Source organism: Panthera pardus, unplaced genomic scaffold (genome assembly GCF_024362965.1).
Source record: "Panthera pardus isolate Hobbes unplaced genomic scaffold, ASM2436296v1 HiC_scaffold_3, whole genome shotgun sequence".
Lineage (NCBI taxonomy): Eukaryota > Metazoa > Chordata > Mammalia > Carnivora > Felidae > Panthera > Panthera pardus.
Window position 1 is genome coordinate 55,295,040 of NW_026526876.1, and position 17,411 is coordinate 55,312,450.

Sequence of the window (17,411 nt, forward strand, 5' to 3'; positions counted from 1 at the left end):
AAGATTTATTTTTAAGGAATCTCTACACCCAACATGAAGCTCAAACTTACAACCCCGAGACCAGGGGTTGCATGCTGTAATGACTGAGCCAGCCAGGCGCCCCTACACTTTTTCTTTTTCTTTTTTTTTTAATTGGTTGCTCTGTACATCACTGACTTACCATGGTCTACTGTCACCATTAGTCTTCTAAGATCACTTTACATATAGTGTAAGAACCACACATTACACTTCCATTTTCCCCTTCATTCTTTGTAGTATTTTTGTCATATGTTTTAACTTTACCTGTATTATAAATACATTACTTTGTTGCTAATTTTGTTCTAAACAGACTTTATTTTTTTACAGAAACTACAAAATGAGCAGAAATATCTTTTACATTTTACTCACATACTTTTTCTGGTATTCTCTGTTACTTGATGTAGATCCAGATTTCCATCTGGTGTTGTTTTCATGGTGCTTAAAGAATTTCCTTTAACATTTCTTATAGTAATGATCTATTGGCAGTGAAGGCATTCTGCTTTTATCTGTCTGGGAAAGTGTTTATTTTGTCTAATTTCTGTTAATGTAAATCATTGTTTTCTTTTGCAGTTTTACAGAGTCATTCCATCGGTGTATTTTTTTTATTTCAGATATTATAATTTTCATCTCTGGAAAGTTCCATCAAGGTGTTTAGTATCTTCTCTCCTTATTATGTTCATATTTTCCTTTATATACTCCAGTGTAATTATAAGATTTTTTAAATGCTGTTTTATAGTCCTTGGTTACTAATTTCATCACCTGTGTTATTGCTAGGTCTGTTTCTATTGATTGATTTTTCTTCTGGTTATGGATAATTCATTCTTTTTGCATGAATGATCATTTTTATTACATGCTAGAAATTTTGAATTTTACATTATCTCTAGGTTTTGTTATGTTTTGTTAAAGAGTATTGAGTTGTGTTCTGGTGTGCAGTTCAGTAACTTGTGGGTTAGTTTGGTCCTTTTAAGGCTTGCTTTTAAGTGTAGTTATGGCAACTCTATAGCACCCTTTGTTCTGGGGCTAATGAACCTCTGCTGCTGGGTTGATAACCTTCTGGGGACTCTACCCAATTCCCATGTATTACAGGTTCTCTCTAGTTGGCTGGTGGGAACACAAACTGCTGCCAACCTTATATGACCCGTGGGACTTGCTCAGCTTTCTGATCTCGGGTGTTCTTGGAGTTTTACTCCATACACATTGTTACTCATCCAGAATCATGGGGAATCCCTTCATGGATCTCCAGAAATCTCTTTTGGAGACCTTGCTTCTCTCCAGTACCTCTGCCCCACAAATTGTAGCTGCCTTGGCCTCCTGAATTCTAATCTTGATCTCTTCAATTGAGCGAGACTATTGGGCCCTGTTTCTGTTACTCCTCTATGTGTATGCTGCAGCTTAGAAACTCGGCAGTAAGTTGTGGGGGACAGTCGTGGAATTTACTTCATTTGTTTCCTTTTCCTCAAGGGTCATGGCCCTTAGGCCTATGTTGTCTATTTGTCAGTTGTCTGAAGATACTGTTTTATATCTTTTGTTCAGTTTTCTAGTTGTTTATAGTAGAAGGCAATTTCTGTGGCCCCATTAGTTTTTATTCCCTCTATTAATTTTTAGTAGTTTTTCTCATCCCTTTTTCTCCCCCACCCACCCCAGGATTACTTACTATATTTGCTCTTGAGTGTTTATATTGCCTTAGTTGATTTTTTTATTGAGATGAAATTCACATTGTAAAAAAAAAAAAGTACAGTTCTGGGACACCTGGTGGCTCAGTCGGTTAAGCGTCTGACTCTTGACTTCGGCTCAGGTCAGGATCTCAAAGTTCATGAGTTTGAGCCCCACGTTGGGCTTTGTGTTCACAGGACGAAGTCTGCTTCAGATCCTCTGTCTCCCTCTTTGCTTTGTGGCCCTCTCTTGTTCACACACCCTCTCTCTCAAAAATAAATAAACGTTAAAAATTTTTTTAATAAAAATTAAAATAATGAAATGTACAATTCTTTGGTTTTCGGTATATTCATAAAATTGTGCACCTGTCCCCACTGTCTAATTCTAGAATATTTTCATTACCCCAGAAAGAAACCCTGTATCCATTAGCAGTCATTTGCTCCCCATTGCTCCCCACCATTCAGCTCCTGGCAAGCATGAGTGTACTTTCTGTCTATATGGATTTGCCTGTTCTGGATATTTCATACAAGTGGAATTGTACAATATGTGACCTTTTTTGGTCTGGTTTCTTTCACCTAACATGTTTTCAAGATTCATCTACATTGTGACATGTATTAATACTTGAAGAATCCTTTTCACAGGTGAATAATATTCTGTTATATGGATATACCGTATTTTGTTTATCTTTGTCAGTTGGTGGACATTTGAGTTTTTTCTACTTTTTGGCTGTTATGAATAATGTTTTCATGAACATTTGGTACAGATTTTTGTGCAGATGAATGTTTTCATTTCTCTTGGTTATATACTCAAGAGTAGAATTACTGGATCACACAGTAATTCTGTTTAACCTTTTAAGCTACCAGGTTGTTTTTCAAAGTGATTGCACCAGTACACATTCCCACCAGCAATAGTAGAGGAGTGTTCCATTTTCTTCACATTCTTGCTAACAGTTGTCATTGTTCTGTAGCCATTCCTGTGGGTGTTAAACAGATTCTCACAGTGGTTTTGACTTGTGTATATACTTCCCTAATGACACTGAGCTCAAGTCTTCCTTGAGAACTAGGAGAGTGTAATCAGCTGGACCAAGTAGTCCCCACCACTTGTCCCCTCCCATGGCTCACCTATAATTTACCTTCTCCCCACTGTTTTCAGATTGTGAATAAGTGGAACACTGCTCTTATTGGCCTTATGACATATTTTCGGGAAGCTGTAGTGAACACCCAGGAGCTCCTGGACTTGCTAGTGAAGTGTGAGAACAAGATCCAGACACGTATCAAGATTGGCCTCAATTCCAAGATGCCGAGTCGTTTCCCTCCTGTTGTGTTCTATACCCCTAAGGAGTTGGGTGGACTTGGCATGCTCTCAATGGGCCATGTACTCATCCCCCAGTCTGACCTCAGGTAGGACTTGCTTGAAAACCTTCTAGATCCTGAGGGAAGGGGATGTTTCTTTACTTTTAGGTTTTATTTTTTTCTCTAATCTTGGTTGTGCCCCCAAACAGGTGGTCCAAGCAGACAGATGTAGGTATCACACACTTTCGTTCAGGAATGAGCCATGAAGAAGACCAGCTGATTCCCAACTTGTACCGCTACATACAACCATGGGAGAGCGAGTTCATTGATTCTCAGAGGGTCTGGGCTGAGTATGCACTGAAGAGACAAGAGGCCATTGCTCAGAACAGGTACACATCCAGGAAGGCATAGCAGTCCTGTCAGGGGTGTGCAGCCTTGCGTGGAGGTCAGGAACAGAGCGTGCTGTATTTTAATGGAGACCAGGGAAGTAGGTTCTACATCTGACCCATCGGTCCTTGGCCAGGAAGGAATGCTAAATAAACTTTGTGTGAGCACATATTTGACTTCAGTGTTTTTTTGACAGACGACTGACCTTAGAAGATCTAGAGGATTCATGGGATCGTGGCATTCCTCGAATCAACACCCTTTTCCAGAAGGACCGGCACACGTTGGCGTATGATAAAGGCTGGCGTGTTCGAACTGACTTTAAGCAGTACCAGGTACATGGAGGGGATAGTACAGAGATTTCCCCTGCATTAGAGGAACCCACGGCTGTGCCAGGAATCTGGCTGGGGCAGTAGGCTCCCAGAAGCTTGATGGTGCTTGCTTTGCCATCTAGGTCTTGAAGCAGAACCCTTTCTGGTGGACACACCAGCGGCATGATGGGAAGCTCTGGAACCTGAACAACTACCGTACAGACATGATCCAGGCCCTGGGCGGTGTGGAAGGCATTCTGGAACACACACTCTTCAAGGGCACTTACTTCCCTACCTGGGAGGGGCTTTTCTGGTGAGGATTCTCTTCTCCCCTTACCTGTCATAACCCTCTGAGCTCATCTCTATTGTGCCTTTGTGTTCTGTGGCGTTTACCAGAGACCAGTGCTCTGGGAGATGGCAGGGTATCACTTTACCTGGTCTCTTTTTCCCAGGGAGAAGGCCAGTGGTTTTGAGGAGTCTATGAAGTGGAAGAAGCTAACCAATGCTCAGCGATCGGGATTGAACCAGATTCCCAATCGTAGGTTCACCCTCTGGTGGTCCCCGACCATCAACCGAGCCAATGTGAGTGTGATTGCTAGACCTGGAAGACAGGAAGCTAAAAACAAGAGTTTCTGTTTCCTTCATTGTATCCTGAAAACAAGTGTCTTGATGTCTGGGTTCACTTTCAGTCTCTTTTTCCCTTCAGGTATATGTAGGCTTTCAGGTGCAGCTGGACCTGACAGGTATCTTCATGCATGGCAAGATCCCCACACTGAAGATCTCTCTCATCCAGATCTTCCGAGCTCACTTATGGCAGAAGATCCACGAGAGCATTGTGATGGACTTGTGTCAGGTGGGCCAGAAGTGAGGGGAGAGGGTACCATGAGAAGTCAGGTCAGCTCGGGCTCAGTCAGTTAAACATTTGACTCTTGGTCTTGGCCCAGGTCTTGAGTCACGGTTGTGAGTTCAAGCTCCACCTTGGGCTCTGTGCTGGGTACGGAGCCTACTTAAAGAGAAAAGAAAAAAAGGAAAACTGTATTTGGGGTGCCTGGATGGCTCAGTCAGTTAAGGACTCTTGATCTCAGGTCATGATTTCAGAGTCATGAGTGCAAGCCCTGCATTGCGCTCCATGCTGGATATGACGCCTACTTTTAAAAAAAAAAGAAAGAAAGAAAGGAAAAGAAACGAAAAAGCTCACTCTTGGTATGGGAAGTCCACCCTGGAAGCACCAAGGAGGAGACCTGCATTGTGGTGCCAGGTGCCACATTACCTGGACTCCTACAAGTCTCGTTCTAAGTGGGCTCCCATAAGCAGTCATAACCTTTCTACCTTTGCCTTCAGGTATTTGATCAGGAACTGGATGCACTAGAAATTGAGACAGTACAAAAGGAGACAATTCACCCCCGAAAGTCCTATAAGATGAATTCTTCCTGTGCAGATATCCTGCTTTTTGCCTCCTATAAGTGGAATGTCTCCCGGCCCTCATTGCTGGCAGACTCCAAGTAAGTGCATTATAACCCAGCCCTTGTTATCCAAGAAGCTTGCTTACTGTTCTACCTGTGCTACTTTGGAAACTTTCCTTTCTTTTTTGAGAGTTAGATGTAGCGATTGAGAGTTCATGTAGTTGTTGGACATTGGTTGTGTCAGTGGCTTCCTAACGCCTGGATTCCTAACCTCTCTCCACCCTCAGGGATGTGATGGACAGTACCACCACTCAGAAGTATTGGATTGATATCCAGTTGCGCTGGGGGGACTATGACTCTCATGACATTGAACGCTATGCCCGGGCCAAGTTCCTGGACTACACCACAGACAACATGAGTATCTATCCTTCACCCACTGGTGTGCTCATTGCCATTGACCTGGCCTATAACCTGCATAGGTAAGTTGGTGTTCAGAAGCATGTATGTAATGTCAGCCCCATACTTTATTTTTAAATTTTATTTTATTTATTTATTTTTTTTTTTCAACGTTTTTAATTTATTTTTGGGACAGAGAGAGACAGAGCATGAATGGGGGAGGGGCAGAGAGAGAGGGAGACACAGAATCGGAAACAGGCTCCAGGCTCCGAGCCATCAGCCCAGAGCCTGACGCGGGGCTCGAACTCACGGACCGCGAGATCGTGACCTGGCTGAAGTCGGACGCTTAACCGACTGCGCCACCCAGGCGCCCCGAAATTTTATTTTTTTAAGTAAACTCTGTGGCCAGTCTGGAGCTCAGACTCAACAACTCTGAGATCAAGAGTCACATGTTCTACTGACTGCACCAGCCAGGCACCCCAGTCGGCCCCATACTTTAATGTACACGTTTTTTTAGTTTGCCTGTGTGGCCCTTTCCTCTTCTGGGTCATTGACCTTTTCTTCTTGCCTCTGTGTACATGGGCAGACACTTGTCAGCCTGGTCTTCACTCTTCTTGCCTCTTCTATTCTCATAGTGCCTATGGAAACTGGTTCCCAGGCAGCAAGCCTCTCATACAGCAGGCCATGGCCAAGATCATGAAGGCAAACCCTGCCTTGTATGTGTTACGTGAACGGATCCGCAAGGGGCTGCAGCTCTATTCATCTGAGCCCACTGAGCCCTATTTGTCCTCTCAGAACTATGGTGAGCTCTTCTCCAACCAAATTATCTGGTTTGTGGATGACACTAATGTCTACAGAGTGACTATTCACAAGGTGAGAATTAGAAACAACCTAGGGATGTGGGACTATATATGCCTGTGAGAGGGTGATGAGGCAAATGTGTGCATATGGGAAGGTAGGGTGGTTGTGTCTAGGCCGCACTAACTGATGATCTCATTCTTTAGACCTTTGAAGGGAATTTGACAACCAAACCTATCAATGGGGCCATCTTCATCTTCAATCCACGCACAGGGCAGCTGTTCCTCAAGATAATCCACACATCTGTGTGGGCTGGACAGAAGCGTCTGGGGCAGGTGAGCTGGTTAAAGGGTAGAGAGGCTGTGGAACCTTGCTGCCCCTTTTTCTCTGGGGAGCAGGGAGCCAGGGCACATCCTCCTGTTTCTCTCTGTGAGAGATTGTGTCTCATTTGAACCTTTGCTCCAAATTACTTAACTTGGGGAGTACTCTACAGGGGGCCCAGCAGTATGTGAGGTCCTTCATTACCTACCAGTTGTTCTCTCTGTTTCTTGCATCTCCCATCTCTAACCTACCTTGAACAAGACTACCAAGAATCATCTTTCTAAAGGGAACCAAGTATGCTTAAGACCTCATTTTTGCCAAATCTCTACCTCTATCTATCTAACTCTTTTTTTGCTGAATTAACTCTTTTCTGGCTTCCTAGACACTTGATAATTTGGCTGAGCTACCACCTGTCCACCCATGGTTTCTCTTCCTTTAAAACCTGCTTCCTGGGGCACCTGGGTGGCTCAGTTGGTTGAGCATACGACTTCAGCTCAGGTCATGATCTCGCGGTCTGTGAGTTCAAGCCCCGCGTCGGGCTCTGTGCTGACAGCTCAGAGCCTGGAGCCTGTTTCGGATTCTGTGTCTCCCTCTCTGCCCCTCCCCTGCTCATGCTCTGTCTCTCTCTCTCTCAAAAATAAATAAAACATTAAAAAAAAATTTTTTTTAATAAAAAATAAAAAAATAAAACCTGCTTCCTCCTAGTATCCCCAAACTCTGACATCCATTTCCACTTCTGTGGCTTTGCTCATGTATCTTTCTTTCTAGAATGATCTCTCCCCTTTACTCTGTTAATCAAGTCTTTCTTATCCCTTAAGACCTGTTTCTTTGTATAGCTTTTTATCAGTTTTAGCCTTAATTTATTTTGTCCCAGACACTTGGTATTATATAATCAAATACCGGCTTGTGGTATATCTTGTGTGAGTTTTGTCTGGCCAGCTAGGTTGAAAAACCCTTTTGGGCAAAGCCATCTGACACTTCTTTTGCACCTCCAAAGTACCTAACATTCAGTAGCGGTGTGCAACAGAAACATAGGTTGATTATCTCAAGACCTAGGCTGTTTTGTTCTAGTTGACCTGTGGTGATAGACACTCAATTTCCACTTCCTCCCCTCTTCCTTTTTAGCTGGCCAAGTGGAAGACGGCTGAGGAAGTGGCTGCCCTGATCCGATCTCTGCCTGTGGAGGAGCAGCCCAAGCAGATCATTGTCACTAGGAAGGGCATGCTGGACCCATTGGAGGTGAGAGGTGGATGAGGTAGAAGAAAGGAGGGCTGAGATGTATAGGCTATTTCTAATCTTGGACTTGATCTTGTCTCAGGTGCACTTGCTGGACTTCCCCAATATTGTGATCAAAGGATCGGAGCTCCAGCTCCCTTTCCAGGCTTGTCTCAAGGTGGAAAAGTTTGGGGACCTCATCCTTAAAGCCACTGAACCCCAGATGGTTCTTTTTAATCTCTATGATGACTGGCTCAAGACTATCTCATCTTATACGGTATGAAACTGCCTAACAAAGAAGGTCACTCTAAGAGGAGTGGGTTGGGGGTCATAAGACAATCCTGTGCCTTCCTTAAGTTTTCCCCAGGTCCCCTATGGGGCCATTTTCACATCTTCAGCCTGTGGATGAGACAGCAATTCTGTGCTCTGCATAAAAAGTTGACTGGGAGAGCGGTGGAGGCTCTACCTTAGAGTTTGAAATCAATTTCTGGGTTCCCTGAAAGAACAGAATCGAGGAAACAGGGAGGACCTCAGTGTCTGACCCCCCGCCCTTTGTTGCCATACCTCTTCTCAGGCTTTCTCCCGCCTCATCTTGATTCTGCGTGCCCTGCACGTGAACAATGACCGGGCAAAGGTGATCCTGAAGCCAGACAAGACGACTATTACAGAGCCACACCATATCTGGCCCACTCTGACTGACGAGGAGTGGATCAAGGTGGAAGTGCAGCTCAAAGATCTGATCTTGGCCGACTACGGCAAGAAAAACAAGTGAGCGCTGGTGGGTGGGAGACATCCTAAAAGGGTGAAATGAATGGTTCGGTATGTGGTTTCTGGGTTTTTTGAAACATTTAAGGCTCAGAAATTTCTCAAGGAATTGTCCTGGAGATGCCTACAGAAAAAAGATAGTGTCTTCAGATAATGTAGAAAATGTCAGTGTTTCAGGGTTTCCATCTGATTTCTTGGGCATTGTTTCATGTTGCCATTTTGAGCAGGGCATTTCTTTACCGTTCATGTTACAGGCAGTTTTAACATCCACATCCCCAGGTACCACTGCTAACAGCACACACACCCCTTCCTTCCCTCTTCCTGTCATTTTGGCAACCAAGAAGAAAAATTTCCATAGATGTCCAGGTACCCGCCCCCCCCGACCCAGGATGACTGAGGTGACTGACAGTACCAGCAATGATTGAGAACGTGTTCTAAGGGTTTCTGTTTTTGAGAATTGTTCTATAAACCAGGGCACTTCTTGTCAAGGAAAAGAGGGAGGTATGGCTACTGAGCAGGTTTGAGTGTTGCTGAAAGGGTGTACATGCTCAGGGCCATCCTGGGCTGTGATAAATCTTAACCGGTATTGGGACATCTCCACTATACACTTAGGATTGTCTGGGGTAAGGGTATGGAGTCCCTTGTCTTACCAAGTTACACTCTTGCCATTGAGGCATATGACCAAGGGAAGGGATCTTGTGGTGTGACCCATGCTGTCCCCGCAGCGTGAACGTGGCATCACTGACACAATCGGAAATTCGAGACATCATCCTGGGTATGGAGATCTCAGCACCATCACAGCAGCGGCAGCAGATAGCAGAGATCGAGAAGCAGACCAAGGAACAGTCGCAGCTGACAGCAACACAGACTCGTACTGTCAACAAGCATGGTGATGAGATCATTACTTCTACCACCAGCAACTATGAGACGCAGACTTTCTCCTCTAAGACTGAATGGCGGGTTAGGTACTGTAAGGGGAAGAGGTAGGGGTGGCAAAGCCTACTGATGCTGCCTGTGGTGCTCGGCCTGAGAAATGCTTACATTCCTCACCATTTGTAGGGCCATCTCTGCTGCCAACCTTCACCTGAGGACCAATCATATCTATGTTTCATCTGATGACATCAAGGAGACTGGTTATACCTATATCCTTCCCAAGAATGTGCTTAAGAAGTTCATCTGCATATCTGACCTGCGGGCCCAAGTGAGTAAGTGTGCTCAACTAAGCCATAGTGTGTGCCTGGCATTTTACATGCCTAAAACTCACCTGAGACTGCCTGGAACGCAAGGTACATAAGAGTGGCCGAAACGGCAAGGAGGGTTTTGGCTCCCACCAAATATTAAAACGTTATAAAGCTATGGCAGTTAAGAGTTCCAAAAGTTTTTGGAAGAGTATAGCATATAGTCAGAAAGGGATTCCTGTGTACATAATAAATGTGTATCAGATCTGTAGGATTAAGGATGCTCTGTGGCATTGGAACAGTCAGAACACTGCCTCACAGCACTTAAAAAATGCAGGTAGAGTAAAGACCTGAATATAAAATACTAAGCTGTAGAGTATTAGAAGAAAATATTTATTATTGTAATGCTGAGATCGCCTTTTTTTTTAAAAGTTTATTTATTTATTTTGAGAGAGACAGAGACAGCCTGAATTGGGGAGGGGCAGAGAGAGAAAGGATCCCAAGCCCACAGCCCAGAGCCCAACGTGGGGCTCGAACTCAAGAAACCATAAGATCATGACCTGAGCTAAAACTAAGAGTCAGACGCTTAACCAACGGAGCCACCCAGGCAGCCCCAAGATAGCCTTCTTAAGATACAAAACCATGGGGCACCTGGGTGGCTCAAGTTGGTTGAGCATCTAACTTTGGCTCAGGTCATGATCTCATGGTTCATGGGTTTAAGCGCTGTATCAGGCTCTGTGCTGACAGCTTGGAGCCTGGAGCCTGCTTTGGCTTCTGTGTCTCTCTCTATCTGTGTCCCTCCCCTGCTCACTGTCTGTCTCAAAACCAAACATTAAAAATTTTTTAAAAAGGACACCAAACCGTAATCAAAATCAATAGCTTGTGTGTGACAAAGGGTGCTGCAAAAGACACACTAAAAACAGGAAGAAAATTTTGCATAATTCTAAAATAAGGTGGATTAGAATCTAGAACAGGGAAGTTGATTTTTGAAAGTAATTGTAGGGGCACATGGGTGGCTCAGTCAGTTGAGCATCCAACTCTTGATTACAGCTCAGGTCATGATCCCAGGGTTGTGAGATTGAGCCCTGCATGGGGCTCCACACTCAGTACGGAGCTTCTCTGTCTAAAATAAAAATTAATAAAATAAAAAAATAACCAGAAGAATAGGCAAAGAATATGAAGGTAGTTCAGAAACGGAACTACAAATGGCAAATGTCATATGAAAAGATGATTAGGGGGGTGCCTGGGTGGCTCAGTCTCGATTTCAGCTCAGGTCATGATCTCACAGTTTGTGAGTTTGAGCCCCATGTCGGGCTCTGTACTGACAGTGCGGAGCCTGCTTGGGATTTTCTCTCTCTCTCTCCCTTTCTCTCTGCCTCTTCCCTGCTTATGCTCACACTCCGTTTCTCTCTCAAAAATAAACAAACTACCTTGAAAAGATGTTTAGCCTTACTAGTAATCAGGTAATTCATATTGTATACAATACCCAATTTGTGGCCTCAAGTTGGTGAATTTGAGAAGATTGTTAATAGAAGATTGTGGGTGGGTTTATAGGACACAGGTCCTCTTTGTCGATGGCCGTGTAAAATTCAAAATACCACCTAGTGGTGGACTTAAAGATGTGTTCATCTTGTGAAAATTCATCAGCTGTGTGTTGGTGTGCTCATTTATTTATGGATACTGCTTAATCAATTGGGGAGTGTGTGAGCAATGCAGATTCTTGGACCCCACTTGAGATTCTGATGTGATAAGTCCGAGATGAGGGCCATGTTTAACATTTCGAACAAGCACCCTAGGCTACTGTGATGCAAGAGATTCTGACCACGTTTTAAGAAGCTCTCCTTTGTTCTTGGGGAAGGGAATGAAACACAGGGCTGATAGCCCAGAGTCTGGAATGGTACTAAGAATCGTTTTGGTTCTTGACCCCTTTGTTTCCAGATTGCAGGATACCTGTATGGGGTCAGCCCACCGGATAACCCCCAGGTGAAGGAGATCCGCTGCATCGTGATGGTACCGCAGTGGGGCACTCACCAAACCGTGCATCTGCCTGGCCAACTGCCCCAGCATGAGTACCTCAAGGTCAGTGGGGGTGTGGAAGAATGGGAGCTTTCTTCTGTGAGAGTGGTGGAAGGAAGGCAGCCATGTTGTTCTCATGGGGTGATTCCCGTCTGCAGATGAGGCTCCAGATAACTTTTCACCTCTCTTTGCCTATAGGAAATGGAACCCTTAGGATGGATCCACACTCAGCCCAATGAGTCCCCCCAGCTGTCACCCCAGGATGTCACCACCCATGCTAAGATCATGGCTGACAACCCATCTTGGGATGGTGAGAAGACCATTATCATCACCTGCAGGTAGACTTGGGCCCCTTTGGGAGGAAATGGGGTGCGGCAGGCATTGCAGCACAGGGCCCAGAATGGTGGCCTGAGCTCTGACTCTGTCTTCATCGCTCTGTCAGTTTCACACCAGGCTCCTGCACACTGACAGCCTATAAGCTGACCCCCAGTGGCTACGAATGGGGTCGCCAGAACACAGACAAGGGCAACAATCCCAAGGGCTATCTACCCTCGCATTATGAAAGGGTCCAGATGCTGCTGTCAGACCGCTTCCTTGGCTTTTTTATGGTCCCTGCCCAGTCCTCATGGAACTACAACTTTATGGGTAAGTTCAGCATGGGGAAGTGGGGCTGGGGTAGGCCATCCCCCTTAGCACTTGGGGCTTGACTCTGGTTTGGAGGTGGCCAGGGTCCAGGCTGGGTGAGGCAGGTGCACCTTGTTAACACTAGACCATTCCTTCTACCCCAAGGTGTGCGGCATGATCCCAACATGAAGTATGAGTTGCAGCTGGCAAACCCCAAAGAGTTCTACCACGAGGTGCACAGACCTTCCCACTTCCTCAACTTCGCTCTCCTGCAAGAGGGCGAGGTCTACTCCGCGGATCGAGAGGACCTCTATGCCTAGTTGTATCCTCACCTCCCCCTGCTTCAGACGCTCCACAGGCTGGAGTCTTTTACCCCCAAAGACAAGCTGGTGACATTCAGCAGCTTGGCCCCATTTTCCTGTCTTTGTGCTTCTTGTGTTATTGATCTCTGGTGGCTTGTAGTCCTGAGTAAAGTGTAATAATAAATTTTGTATAAATAGGAGTTTTTGAGTTGTTGTTTTCCTCCTGAGCTCAAATTCTGGATGTAGGGAGGCTGGACTTGTTCATAGCACTATGCTGGCCTCAACCTTAAAGGGGCATGAGCCTCCTTTTCATGGGCTGTGGGACCAAGTAAGTATCCCTTAGATTCCGGGAATGGAGGTGGGGTTGGGCTTTCACACCCTTACTGCTTGACCACATTTGTCAACATCCCTTCAAAATATTTGCAAACCGGGGCACCTGGGTGACTCAGTCAGTTAAGTGTCCCGACTCTTGATTTTGGCTCAGGTCATAATCTCATAGCTGTGAGATCAAGCTCTCTGCGCTGGGTCTGGACCTGCTTAAGATTCTCTGTCTTTTTCTCTTTCTGCCTATCCCTGCTCTTGCATGTGTGTGCGCTCGTATTCGTTCTCTCTCTCTCTCTCTCTCTCTCTCTCTCTCTCTGTCTCCAAATCACTCCTATTCAACATCCTTTGGAACAGTTGCTGCCATTTTCTGAGTCTGGAAGCTTATGGATTTGCCCCTCCAACTGTGGTGCCCAGCCTAGCCCCTTAAGCTTTGTGTCACTCCTGGTTGGGGAAATAGGCACGCGGCTTCGCAGATGACTGTCTCTGAGACCAGGGACAACCCTCCTACCTCTCACCTCTTGCCTGTAGTGCTTGGCTGCCAAGTGGAGCCTCATGACACCAGACACTGGGGTGGAGCCTGGACTGGAGGCTGTGGGGAGGGATTGACGAAAGTGACCACTTAGAGCCCTGAGCCTCAGCCCTGGGACGCCTGGCTGGAAGCAGGCAGTCCTGCTTCCTGTGACCTTGGGGGATCCGAACAGGACAGGGCCCAGGGGACCCAGTGCACTACCTCCTTCCCCACGCCTTTTCCCTTAATCGCTCCTCCTCTGTCGCCTCTTCCCCGCCCTCTACTGCCCTAAACTGCTTCCTGGGCCGAAACTGTTTGGCTTTTTCCTGCCCTAGTTAGGGTTGGAGGGGTGTCGCAGCTTTTGGCCTTGTGGAACCATGGAGCCCAGGGGGACGATACCCGGGGTGCCTGGCTGCGGGCCTCGAGTGGCCGCCGGGTCAGGGACGGCCGCGGAGCTCGTGTACCATCTAGCAGGGGCCCTGGGCACGGAGCTGAAGGAGCTGGCGCGCCGCTTCGGGCCGGAGGCGGCGGCCAGGCTAGTGCCGCTCGTGGTTCGGGCGCTGGAGCTCCTGGAAAAGGCTGCCGTGGGGCCCGACCCGGACTCAGTGAGTCACCGCCCCCTCCCCTCGCCACCCGCAGGGCTGGTGGGAGCGTAGCCCTCACAGCCTGGACTCCCCAGCTGCAGGTGTCAGCGCAGCAGGCCGAACTAGAGCTGCGGCGGCTGCGCGAGGAGAACGAGCACCTCCGCAGACAGCTGCACTCTGGGCCACACGGTGAGTGCGGGCACGACCAGGGTGTGGGGTGGGCCGGCTCAGGGCCCCCACCCCAAGCCGCTGCTAAGTTCGCCCCTTCCTCAGAGGAGCGCGCTCTTCTGCGGCAGCTCAAGGAGGTGACCGACCGCCAGCGAGACGAGCTCCGGGCGCACAACCGCGACCTGCTGCAGCGCAGCCAGGAGACGGAGGCGGTGAGGGCGGGGCGGGGCGAGGGGCGAGGGGCGGGGCGAGGGGCGAGGGGCGGGGCGAGGGGCGAGGGGCGGGGCTCTCCACCTCGCCCACCGACACCCCGCCTACCTTCTCTTTTGCCCCGCCCCCAGCTGCAGGAGCAGCTGCAGCGCCTCCTGCTGGTGAATTCAGAGCTGCGGCACAAACTGGCAGCGGTGCAAACCCAGCTGCGTGCCGCGAGGGACCGCGAGGGCGAGCGGGAGCTACAGCGCCAGGGGGCAGTGGAGCTGGCTCAGGAGCCGGCGCAGGACCAGGCCAGGGGGGCCGGGTACGAGCAGAGGCAGGAGCCCGAGCGGGCAACCGCTGAGGCGGGAGCCCCAGGGACCCCTGAGGACCCGGTGAGTGCCCGTCGTAGTATTCGCAGGTCTGGTACTTGGTGGGCACTCGGGAAAGGTTTGCTGTGCGGCGTTAGCAGGTCCACCGGGAAATTGGAAGGTGGCATACAAGTGTGCGTCCCCCCCCCCACCAGCCGGCCTCTGCTCTCACTCTCAGCCAGAGCACTGGTCTGTCATCTGTTGCAGTGCCCTCGCCTCCCAAGTCTCCCTGCCAGTCACTTGCTCTAGCATTCCTGGGATGGCCCCGGGGGGGGTGGGGGCAGGGGAACGCCAGCAGAGGCACCCCCATCGACCAAACCCGTCCTTCAGCCAGGGCGCCCCTCCAAGGTAGAACAGTGCAGCTTCAGTCGAGAGGAACTTGAGCAGATCCTTCAGGAGAGGAATGAACTCAAAGCCAACGTGTTCCTGCTGAAGGAGGAGTTGGCCTACTTCCAGAGGTGAGGGCGGTGGGCGGTGGGCGGGGTCTGGGAAGCTGGGGATGGGGGCGCTCCACTCACACCCGTTCCCAAGTCTCAAGTCACCAGCTTCATTTTTTGGCTCACTGATATATCCACAGTGACATGTGCCAGGCACTGTGCGGGACACTGGGAGGACACAGCACCTGCCCTCCAGGAACTTCTTCCAAATGAGGGAGGAGGTGGTACAAAGAGTCACAGCAGTGGTCAAAGAAGTACTCCTAGGAAAGGGCAACAACTAAGCTAAGGTCTGAGGGGTGTTAGCAAGGCGGAGTGTTTTAAAAAGGGGGGGGGGCAACATGCACAGGTACTTGGGATGAGACCTACTGTTGGCATTCCCACTGCTTACTCGGCCCCTCTCCCTCCTCTGCAGGGAGCTGCTCACGGACCACCGGGTCCCTGGGCTTCTGGTTGAAGCCATGAAGGTGGCTGTCAAGAAGCAGCGGAAGAAGATCAAGGCCAAGATGTTAGGGATTCCAGAGGAAACAGAGAGCAGGTAAGTCCCTGCCTCCATTCCCACTGAGCCAGCTCTCCCTTCCTCTTTCTGTTGAGCCTGATGTCCCAGCCTGGTCATGCTCTAACCCAGCCTAGTCACCCCTTGAGCTTACCACCTTAGCCTTACTCCCTGAGCCTGTCACCTAGTTATGGCTTAAACCTGCTAACCTGGCCTGGTTACCCCCTGAGCCTGCTGTCCTGTCTGTTCTGCTGAACCTACCGCTCTGGCCTGGTCACCCCCTGGACCTGCCGTCCAGCCTGTCCTGTTGGGCCTTCCATTCTGGCGTGGGCACACCCTAGCCTGCCACCCTTCTCTCTGGATTGCACTGCACCCACGTGCCGTGCTCACTGTACCTCCTGGCAAAGAAACCTGGTAATGCTGCTTCTTCACATGAATTTTTCAGTTTCCTGTCTTGGCTGGATCTGTTTGTTCTCAGAAGTTTCAGACTGTAGTTCCAGCTATGTCAGGGCCGGCCGTCAGGCTGTAAAGTAAAAGCCTCAAGATGTCCTTTATCTCCCCAGCACCACCTTCTCTCCAGCCTTGAGGGGCCCAGGGTCACTCTGTCCTCCCTTGGCCATTCCTGGGTGCTGTGCAGAGGCCTGAACATAGCTGGACTCCTGGTGTCCCCTAGGGCCTTGATTAATGACCCCTGCATCTCCTCTCTCCTCTTTGCCTCAGTGACGATGAAGACAGCTCATGGCTCCTACTCTCCAGTGATAAGGGAGCCCACCCTCCACCCACTGAGTCCCGAATACAGAGTTTGTATGTTGGGAGAAGAGGAAGGGGAAAGGTTGTGGGGGTGAAGGAGGGGCCCCACCTTTGTTCTTTCCCCCTATCCTGCTCCACTGATATTCGTTTTGCTGTCCTGAGCTCTGAGCATGCTGCCCCACATTGGCCCTGGTCCCGGCCCCTTTGCCCCCTCAATACCTCACACTGCCCTTTCTTCCTGTTGTATCCCTTTTCTCACCAGCCCCTGCCCTCAGCCCATATCGTTGACCTCTCTGGCATCCAAGTTCAGCGTGCCTCTTGATTCTCCCCCCAGCTTTGGCCTGTCCTATCGGGGTGAAACAGAGGCCCCTGAAGCCCAGACCAGCAGCATGGCCCCCAGTAAGCTAGGGGGAGAAGAGGAGACCCCACAGCCACCCCACTTGGATCCTGTGGGCAGCCCCACAGTCCTCAACTCCTGACCAGCTGTGCTCTGCACTCGATGAACATCTTTGTCTCAGCTGCCCCAGAGACCTGACTTTGGAATCTGGCTATGGGTAGATGTGTGGCCTCAAATGAGGACAGGGCTTCCTCCTTCTCAGCCCTCCCCAGGCTCTTTCGCGATCCTGGCCTGAGCCAGGGGATGATGAAGAGCTCAGCCTACCTTCCTTCCCTGTATCTCTGTGCCAAGCCTCCGGGGTCACATGAAAGCGCTTCCTCCCTGAGTCTCCGTTTTCCCATTCGTAAAATGGAGAGCGGGCTACCTACCTCCCAAGGGTCTATGCGAACGGCCTAAGCCAATGTAATAAAGCCACTGCCCACGATACCCAGAAACTGCTTCATGTCTGTGTGTGACTGGTCTGCCTCCGCCTGACTCTGCCAGGACCAAAGGCAGGCTGAGGTTTCCTCAC

General features: G+C 48.9%; 2 protein-coding genes across 2 annotated transcripts in view; both read left to right on the top strand.

The window, feature by feature from the left end:
* PRPF8 (pre-mRNA processing factor 8) overlaps positions 1 to 12,876 on the top strand; it is a 31,838-nt gene extending 18,962 nt beyond the window's left edge. The window contains exons 25-43 of the mRNA XM_019429608.2: positions 2,824 to 3,071; positions 3,173 to 3,352; positions 3,547 to 3,682; positions 3,802 to 3,971; positions 4,111 to 4,240; positions 4,365 to 4,511; positions 5,000 to 5,160; positions 5,349 to 5,540; positions 6,093 to 6,330; positions 6,462 to 6,590; positions 7,702 to 7,815; positions 7,895 to 8,068; positions 8,366 to 8,559; positions 9,282 to 9,521; positions 9,616 to 9,757; positions 11,673 to 11,813; positions 11,949 to 12,088; positions 12,193 to 12,395; positions 12,540 to 12,876. Coding sequence (XP_019285153.1) covers positions 2,824 to 3,071; positions 3,173 to 3,352; positions 3,547 to 3,682; positions 3,802 to 3,971; positions 4,111 to 4,240; positions 4,365 to 4,511; positions 5,000 to 5,160; positions 5,349 to 5,540; positions 6,093 to 6,330; positions 6,462 to 6,590; positions 7,702 to 7,815; positions 7,895 to 8,068; positions 8,366 to 8,559; positions 9,282 to 9,521; positions 9,616 to 9,757; positions 11,673 to 11,813; positions 11,949 to 12,088; positions 12,193 to 12,395; positions 12,540 to 12,694 — 3,234 coding nt within the window. The 3' untranslated portion in view covers positions 12,695 to 12,876. The remainder of the gene's footprint in view (positions 1 to 2,823; positions 3,072 to 3,172; positions 3,353 to 3,546; positions 3,683 to 3,801; positions 3,972 to 4,110; positions 4,241 to 4,364; positions 4,512 to 4,999; positions 5,161 to 5,348; positions 5,541 to 6,092; positions 6,331 to 6,461; positions 6,591 to 7,701; positions 7,816 to 7,894; positions 8,069 to 8,365; positions 8,560 to 9,281; positions 9,522 to 9,615; positions 9,758 to 11,672; positions 11,814 to 11,948; positions 12,089 to 12,192; positions 12,396 to 12,539) is intronic.
* Positions 12,877 to 13,623: 747 nt separating this feature from the next.
* On the top strand, positions 13,624 to 17,334 carry RILP (Rab interacting lysosomal protein). The gene is made up of 8 exons (XM_053892596.1): positions 13,624 to 14,113; positions 14,188 to 14,281; positions 14,366 to 14,472; positions 14,602 to 14,847; positions 15,154 to 15,281; positions 15,673 to 15,795; positions 16,474 to 16,557; positions 16,838 to 17,334. The coding sequence occupies exons 1-8, from the start codon at positions 13,886 to 13,888 to the stop codon at positions 16,980 to 16,982; spliced, it is 1,155 nt and encodes a 384-aa protein (XP_053748571.1). The 5' UTR covers positions 13,624 to 13,885; the 3' UTR covers positions 16,983 to 17,334.
* The last annotated feature ends 77 nt before the right edge of the window (positions 17,335 to 17,411 follow it).

Coding starts and splice junctions, on each gene's coding strand:
- RILP (XM_053892596.1), top strand. CDS start 13,886: ATGGAGCCCAGGGGGACGATACCCGGGGTGCCTGGCTGCGGGCCTCGA. Junction 15,796..16,473: donor CCAGAGGAAACAGAGAGCAG/GTAAGTCCCTGC, acceptor TCTTTGCCTCAG/TGACGATGAAGACAGCTCAT. Junction 16,558..16,837: donor GAGTCCCGAATACAGAGTTT/GTATGTTGGGAG, acceptor TTCTCCCCCCAG/CTTTGGCCTGTCCTATCGGG.